General features: G+C 41.3%; 1 protein-coding gene across 1 annotated transcript in view; it reads left to right on the forward strand.

Moving 5' to 3' along the window:
• BTBD9 (BTB domain containing 9) overlaps window positions 1-7981 on the forward strand; it is a 223401-nt gene extending 215420 nt beyond the window's left edge. Inside the window, 1 exon segment of the mRNA XM_077485389.1 lies at window positions 7018-7981. Coding sequence (XP_077341515.1) covers window positions 7018-7209 — 192 coding nt within the window. The 3' untranslated portion in view covers window positions 7210-7981.
• Window positions 7982-9063: the final 1082 nt, after the last annotated feature.

A 9063-nucleotide genomic window follows, 5' to 3' on the forward strand; every position in this document is an offset into this window, starting at 1 on the left:
TATAATATTGTTTGCACTAATATTTATTTTAGACCATTTTTTTCCCCCCCTGAAACTATGCGTTTGATAGTTATGATCAAAAAATTTGCAATTACCACCATTTTACTCTCCAGAAAATCTATACTTTTTCAGGGGTTTAATATAATTTCTAGCAAAAATGCAGATTTTCTCATGTTAACAAAACATTTTTTTTTTTTTTTTTTTAAATGCCCCGTAGGCAGAGTGGTTAAAGAGAGCAGTTAAAGTAAAAAAATAATATATATATATATATATATATTATAATCTAAAATAGTTTTTTTTTTTTTTCTTTAACTCCTCCCTCTACGGGGCATTTAAAAAATTATAAAATATATGTATACAAAAATATAAAAAAAATATTATTTATATATCTTAAAAAAAAAAAAAAAAAAATATATATATATATATATATATATATATATAATTTATTATTATTTTTTTTTTATTAATCTATATTAAAAAAAAAATATATATATATATATATATATATATATATATATATATATATATATATTAAAAATATATATATATATATATATATTTTTTAAATGCCCCATAGGCAGAGTGGTTAAAGAGAGCAGTTAAAGTAAAATATACATATACAATATATAAAAATTATTTATGTATATTAAAAAATATAATATATATAATATTATACATTTTTATGGCTCTCTTTAACCACTCTGTCTACAGGGCATTTAAAAGAAAAAAAACAATTATATTATAATATATATAATATTATATTTTTTAATATATACATTTTTCTACTTATATATTTTATAATCTATATATATTTTTTTTAAATGCCCCACAGGCAGAGTGGTTAAAGAGAGCAGTTCAAGTAAAAAATATAGAGATATATATATATATATATATATATATATATATATATATATATATATATATATATATATATATAATTTATAATATAATTTATAATATAATTTTTTTATTTAGTTTTTTTATTCTGAACATAAATATATGAAAATTAAAACCCTAACCAGTCTCTTCAAATCGAATATTTAGTGTGTTAAATCCGCCGGCATCTCATTGTGTGTATATTTATGTAGATTAGCACGTTACACGGCTTATTTTCTCCCCTTCACTCCCGGCTGATCCATCGTCTCCCGCAGACAGTAAATCTATTGTCAGTATTGATTGCAGCTTTATCAATTTCCCTCCTGCACGAGATACACAATATTTCAGCCTCATTATGTCCCTATTTCTTTATATCAGTAATAATTGTGATGTGTGCGATGCAATCATGGCTTTGAGTCGAACACATGAGGGAAAAAAAAAATACAAATAAAACAAATCTCCTTTCTCCGGCTCGGTCTGGAGTTGTACGCGGAGTCATTCGCACAGCCCATCCATTTTATTACGCTTTAAACAGTCTAGAAATTGGCGTCAGTAATGACTACAATCTGTATGATAATTTCCACTTGTGGCGTAGTACATCACATAATTACATAAGACGCTTTTTTGCTGCACCCAAATCTCTGGTTTCACATCTAAATGAACGGTCACTGAAAAGTCATGGTGATGGCGGAAAAAGACCAAGTGGTCCATCGAGTCTTGCCCCTTTATTTTTTATTTTTTATTTTTTAAATATATGGATCTATGTTTATCCCTAACGTGTTTAAAGCGGAGTTTTTCCCCCACTTTTTTCACTCCTCACCATGCAACACTAAAGTGCAGCCTTAACCACCTAAGGACCAACCCACTTTTTGAGATTTGTTTACAAGTTAAAAACTGATTTTTTTATTTTTTTTGCTAAAAAAATTACTTAGAATCCCCAAACATACATTTTTTTTTTTTTAACACCCTAGAGAATAAAATGGTGGTTGTTGCAATACTTTCTGTCACACTTTATTTGTGCAGCGTTCTTACAAGCTCACTTTTATTTTTTTTGGAAAATAAATTAAAAGATTTTAATTAAAAAATAAGACAACAGTAAAGTTAGTCCAATTTTTTTTTTTTTTTATATTGTGAAAGATAATGTTACACCGAGTAAATTGATACCCAACATGTCAGGCTTCAAAATTGCGCCCGCTCGTGGAATAGCGACAAACTTTTACCCTTTAAAAATCTCCATAGGCGACGTTTAAAAAATTCTACAGGTTGCATGCTTTGAGTAGAATAGTATAGAGGATTCAGGACCTCTTTCCTCCTGCTGGTGACCCCTCTAGTGATATAAAGATCTATATAGAGGAATCGGGACCTCCTTCAACCTGCCGGTGACCCCTCTAGTGATATAAAGATCTATATAGAGGAATCAGGACCTCCTTCAACCTGCCGGTGACCCCTCTAGTGATATAAAGATCTATATAGAGGAATCAGGACCTCCTTCCTCCTCTAGTGATCTAAATATCTATATAGAGGAATCGGGACCACCTTCCGTCCTCTAGTGATCTAAATATCTATATAGAGGAATCGGGACCTCCTTCCACCTGCCGGTGACCCCCCCCCCCCCCCCCCAGCGATATAAAGATCTATATAGAGGAATCAGGACCTCCTGCCGGTGACCCCTCTAGTGATATAAAGATCTATATACAGAAATCGGGACCTCCTTCTCCTGCTGGTGACCCCTCTAGTGATATAAAGATCTATATAGAGGAATCAGGACCACCTTCCTTCCTCTAGTGATCTAAAGATCTATATAAAGGAATTGGGACCTCCTTCCTCCTGCTGGTGACCCCTCTAGTGATATAAAGATCTAGGAATCAGGACCTCTTTCCTCCTGCCGGTGACCCCTCTTGTGATATAAATATCTATATAGAGGAATCAGGACCTCCTTCCTCCTGCCGGTGACCCCTCTAGTGATATAAAGATCTATATAGAGGAATCAGGACCTCCTTCCTCCTGCTGGTGACCCCTCTAGTGATATAAAGATCTAGGAATCAGGACCTCTTTCCTCCTGCCGGTGACCCCTCTTGTGATATAAATATCATCTATATAGAGGAATCAGGACCTCCTTCCTCCTGCCGGTGACCCCTCTAGTGATATAAAGATCTATATAGAGGAATCAGGACCTCCTTCCTCCTGCTGGTGACCCCTCTAGTGATATAAAGATCTAGGAATCGGGACCTCTTTCCTCCTGCCGGTCACCCCTCTTGTGATATAAATATCTATATAGAGGAATCGGGACCTCCTTCCTCCTGCCGGTGACCCCTCTAGTGATGTAAAGATCTATATAGAGGAATCAGGACCTCCTTCCTCCTGCTGGTGACCCCTCTTGTGATATAAATATCTATATAGAGGAATCGGGACCTCCTTCCTCCTGCTGGTGACCCCTCTTGTGATATAAATATCTATATAGAGGAATCGGGACCTCCTTCCTCCTGCTGGTGACCCCTCTAGTGATATAAAGATCTAGGAATCGGGACCTCTTTCCTCCTGCCGGTCACCCCTCTTGTGATATAAATATCTATATAGAGGAATCAGGACCTCCTTCCTCCTGCCGGTGACCCCTCTAGTGATATAAAGATCTATATAGAGGAATCGGGACCTCCTTCCTCCTGCTGGTGACCCCTCTAGTGATGATCACTCTCACCTGCCCCACTGCCTGTCCACACTGTTTGCTCATTTTGCAATCATGTTAATTAAGTTCCCCCAAATCTTTTCCCTCTATAGTTCTGGCCAACGCTCTACACTATTGGATCACTTTGGGGTGTTTGAATAGGTTCCCATATTGATTCTTGCCTGCATAACCGCACCCTACAAGGACCCCGTTTTGCAGTGCCACAGCACCCCACAATTAGAAGATCGCCGCCTTAGGTGGAGCTCATGCAGATCAACTTCGTGGCATCCCACAATGCAGTCTATTGGTCTATCAAAATTCGACCACACCACCACTTACACAGTTCCAGAAAATCTTTTGTTGGGTAAACTCTTGCAACGTAGATGTCATTTTTAAAAAATGCTTTTATTTTGCCATTTTCTATAGATGATGTTGTTAGGGATTTTTTTTTTTTTTTTTTTAAATATATTTTAAAATCTCATCCCCATTCTCAACTATTCTCTCATTAGTTTTTCTCCTCTCGGGGCACTATCTATTGAACAATGATGATCAGGTTCTCACAGGGACTCGGGAATGTTACATTGTTTATACAATTACATGGGATGTGGAGTTTACAACAATTCATGTTCTTTTTGAATAAACCCTCAAAAAAATGTGTCCTTGACAGTATGAACATGCGTCCGTACTTTTTCTTCTGTCTGTTAACTGACTTCATTGTATATTGTGTATGCCGTGTTTACATGTGGGAAACCTAATGAATAAAGAATTGTATAAAGAATTGGAAACAAGAAAAAAAGGTCTCTGTGTGTCCCCCCGGGGTCACATTTGGCAGGTAGATCGCCGCAGAACCTCCGGTGATCTACGCCGTGTCCGGTCCCTTCTAGAAGTCCCCACATCAATCCTCTAGGCTGGAAAGCCTGAGATTAAAAAAAAAAAATTTCTCCTTCCCAGCCCAAGAGAGGGCAGTGTTTACATCTGCCGAGGCCAGATGTGACGTCATAACGTCATGCCCGGCCTCCGAAGGCCATAGAGATTGCCGGGGACCATCTGGTCGGCGGTATTCTCTATGGTAAACGGGCGCCGCTGGCAAATTCATTGACCGGCTCGCACAGGCTAGACCAAACGTTCTCAACCTTTTCAACATGGAGGAACCCTTGAAATAACCTTTCGGTCTCGGGGAACCCCTGTTAAAAATGTCTATATCTTCAACTCCTGATACATTGGTGTGTTGGTCAGTGGAAGAGTGCTTCTTACATCTGTGGTCTTCTGGAAGAATCCCCACCCTACAGATGGCTAAAAAGATCATTGGTGTCACTGGGAACTTATCTGAGAGGCAAAAATTGGTCATTGCTCAAGGAACCCCTAGCAACCATTGGAGGAACCCTAGGGTTCCACGGACCCCTGGTTGAGAAACCCTGGGCTAGACGGTAGAAGTACTGACGGACGGAAGGGGAGTCGCCTCCTGTCGCCGCCGCCTGTAAAAACAATCAAGCGGCTGAATAGCCGATATGATTGTTTTTACTTTGCAGGTAATTGCCAGCAGAAAAGAATATCTGAATGATGCCCGCAGCTGCACGTATCATTATTTTATATTTTCACTCCTTGGACAGGAAAATGGTTAAAGAATTCCAGGTATGGATATTTGTACATAGGTACATTGTTCCAGCTTGGACCAACTATATATATATAATTATACCATACCTGTGGGATTCCTGTGGGATTCCTCTAGAAGCTGGCATCACTAGTGGACGCCGCAACTATAGTGATCTCTACCAGCTCCTGGGTCCCATTTTGAGTGGGTGCCCTCCTGATTTGTGAACACAGGAGGTCAGCAGCTGGGCACAGACGCCATACAGTGAAAGGTCTGCATTTTCTCAATGAATGCAAGACATTCTCCGTTTTGGACAAGGTGGAGAGGCGTGATGTCGCTGCCCCGCCTCGGTGCGCCGCCCCTCTGCCCCGCCTCGCAGCGCCGCCCCTCTGCCCCGCCTCGGTGCAACATCACCACCACACCTCTCCACCTCATTCAATTAGAAAACCGCTTTGCATTCTTTGAGAAATTGCAGACCATTTCCGGAATGGCTCCCGTGCCCAGCGGCCGACCTCCTGTGTTTATAATGCAGCAGGACAGCCGCTCGTCACAAAACCCAGAAGCTAGTGGAGATCGCTGGAGTAGCGGTGTAGTAGTTGTGTCTACACAGCGATTTCCAGCTTCTACAGGGACCTCACAGGTATGGCATTTACATTATTCTAGTTTTAAGCTGTAAAAAATATCCATACCTAGAATTCTTTAACTATAACAGTGGTGTCACCCGTCTGTATATCTCGCTTATGTTGTCGTCATAAGATTTACACAAATTCTATGACGGATAAATCAGCTTAGTTTTTTTACATAGTTCATGTCTTTAGTTCTTTCCCTGAAGTTTACCTTTTAAATTAATTTTAAAAAAGTTTATAAATTGGGAATTTAAAATAAAATTGACTGCAAACCATTAAGTTTCCCAGGCTGTAACTGAAAGCTGATGGTGAATCCAAGAAAAACATGGCAGCGCTCCATTAAAGTTTAATCTGGGTGTAACTTTATTGTTCCAGACAAACGGACTGACCTTGGGACCCTCTCATGTGTTTTACCCAAAAAATAAAGCTGGGTAATAGGAGGTTCTACAGTGAAACGTGTTAGAATTCCCAGGTGGTCGTGTTGGTCTAGAGCGGTGATGGCGAACCTTGGCACCCCAGATGTTTTGGAACTACATTTCCCATGATGCTCAGCTACACTGCAGAGTGCATGAGCATCATGGGAAATGTAGTTCCAAAACATCTGGGGTGCCAAGGTTCGCCATCACTGGTCTAGACCAACACGACCACCTGGGAATTCTAACACGTTTCACTGTAGAACCTCCTATTACCCAGCTTTATTTTTTGGGTAAAACACATGAGAGGGTCCCAAGGTCAGTCTGTTTGTCTGGAACAATAAAGAGTCTCCAAACTTTTCAAACAAAGGGACAGTTTTCTGTCCTTCAGAGTTTAGAGGCCGGATTGTGGCCATCGGGGGTAGAAAATGTCCTCGGCCCAATATCAGTAAGGGTAAACATGGCCTCAATGTTAGTGATCAATAGGAGGAGGCGTAGTGCCCCATCACTAGTATCGGTGAAAGACATTTGTTGGTGTCAGTGGAAGAAATAATGCCCCATTGTTGGTGTCAGTGGGAGGAATAGTACCTCATATATGGAAGAATAGTGCCCCAAGGGCCTGGTCTAGAGCAATAATTATGCACGTGTTAAATTTTAACGCGGTACCACCAGCTTTTTCTTCCTGGATTCATTGTCAGTTCTGAGGCATAGGACGAGCCCCTACCTGGCTTCTGGCATTTGGTCTGCTTGGAGGGAGATCTGGGATTTCGGTTCTCCAAGCGGCAGACATATTTCTTCAATGAAAGTTGCTGCTAGCATTTGATAACATCTAAACTTTCTGATTTGCAGGTGTTCCACTGCGTTCATTTTGAGTGTCCGGCACAGATCGTCAACCAGAAGGAGGACAACTGTGAGGAGAATCCACCAAGCGAGCCACCACCTGTTCCTGCCCGCCAAGCCGTCACTATAGCTTTGCGCATTTCAAACGCTGGCGACTGTCCCTCACCGACTCATCAGAACAGCAGTGTCCCTTCACAGTGAAGAAGAGTTGGCTGAAACTGTGAACTTCTGGAGCCATGTTGAACCTCCGTCTCCCATTTGTGTGCTTTCATAATGCCAGGGCGCGGGGGGGGGATGTTGGTCCAAGGCCGCATCTGGCCGTCCACTTTGTAGAAATCAAATCCGGCCTCGGAGGAAGGAAAATTGCTATTCAATCTTCATCAAGACCGCTATTAGCACCCAAGCTCTTCACTCCAACCGTGTCCAGGACGTCGCCTGGTAATTGGGCCAATGGCTGTTGAAATTCAAGCATCATCGCGGCCCCAGAACACGACTAATTGAGGAATTTATTGCTTTTCTGGCCTTGTGAAGCTGGATTTTCCTCTCTACAGAGAGTTACTATTGATCGGCTTGCAGATCCGTCACAAATAGTCAAAATCTTTTTTTATTCCATGTAGGCAGAGTTTGGCAGTGGCGGTTACCCTCCCCCACCCCCCTTTCTGTGTTTTGTTATAGTACAAATTGTTTTACCAGGCTGTCACGAGCCGCCGTATGTGCTCTATTTGCCGACTGAAAAACTGCCCCCCTGCAGTGGAACTTCTGATTGAAAGAGAAAGTCTGCTTTGCTGGAGCAGATATTATTCTTGAGCACTTAATTTACTCGATGAAGGACAGAGAAGTATATATTGGTTAGTCTTTAGATGTAACTGTGGAGTAGGATTCTCAGTGATAAATTCAGTGTGAGTGCGCTGATGTAACTGATGATTACCCCAACTCCTCCCCTTTTTTCCTATAAAAGTAATGTTCATTTGCAGTTGGGAGTCTGCCTTTTTTTTTTCTCTCTCTCTCTTTCTAAAGGATAAGTGCAATTTAAGACCAAGTACCTTTTATCCTTTTTGACCCCTTAGCCCGACCTAACCAAACTCGGCATCCCATTTCCTAAATGCATACTTATCTTGATAAAAAAAATGGCCACAGTTCCACTGTTTAAATGCAGCACTGTCACTGACAGTCTCATTGTCCCAGCCATACCTGTGGATTAGTGCCCCGTAGACTGCTGTTGGGTTGTGTCCCAAGGCTGTAAGTAATTGGAGACCATCCCATAGAAGTGTATGGTAAGTGTTTTGAGGCCAGGGATGATTGGAGATGGTCCCATATAATTCTGTTTGGCTGTGTCCCAAGACCCAAGATTATTGGAGACGGTCCATGAGAAGTCTATGGAGGTGTGTTCTTTGGTTGGAGATTATAGGCAGTCCATCAGATGTCTTGTGGGGCTGTGTTCCGAGGCAAGAGTTAATCGGAGGCGATCCATTAGAAGTCTGTGGAGCTGTATCCTGAGGTTGGAGATAATTAATGCTAGTTCATCAAGTCTATGTGGCTGTGTGCCAAGGCCAGATACAATTGGAGAGAGTCCATTAGAAGTCTATGGGGCTGTGTCCCAAGGCCAACTAGGATTGGAGATGGTCCATTAGAAGTCTATGGGGCTGTGTCTCGAGGCTGGATACAATTAGAGATTGTCTGTCAAAAGTCTATGGAGCTGTGTCCCGAGGCTGGAGATGATTAAAGGTGGTCTATTAGAAGTCTATGGGGCTGTGTCTCAAGGCCTGGATACAATTGGAGACCGTCTATCAGAAGTCTATGGCGCTGTGTCTCGATGCTAGAGATGATCAGAGGTGATCCTTTTGAAGTCTGTGGGACTATGTCCCAAGGCTGTAGACAATCCTTTAGACCAGGGGTCTCCAAACTTTTCAAACAAAGGGCCAGTTTACCGTCCTTCAGACTTTAGGGGGGTGAAATTGTGGTCAGTGGGGGTAGAAAATGTCCAGCGCCCTACATCCAGTGAGAATAAATTATAGCCACAGGTTTTGTGGTCAGCAGCAGCAGGAGGAGGAGTAG

Source organism: Lithobates pipiens, unplaced genomic scaffold, assembly GCF_037356315.1.
Source record: "Lithobates pipiens isolate NorthernLeopardFrog02 unplaced genomic scaffold, aLitPip1_a1.2 Scaffold_18, whole genome shotgun sequence".
Lineage (NCBI taxonomy): Eukaryota > Metazoa > Chordata > Amphibia > Anura > Ranidae > Lithobates > Lithobates pipiens.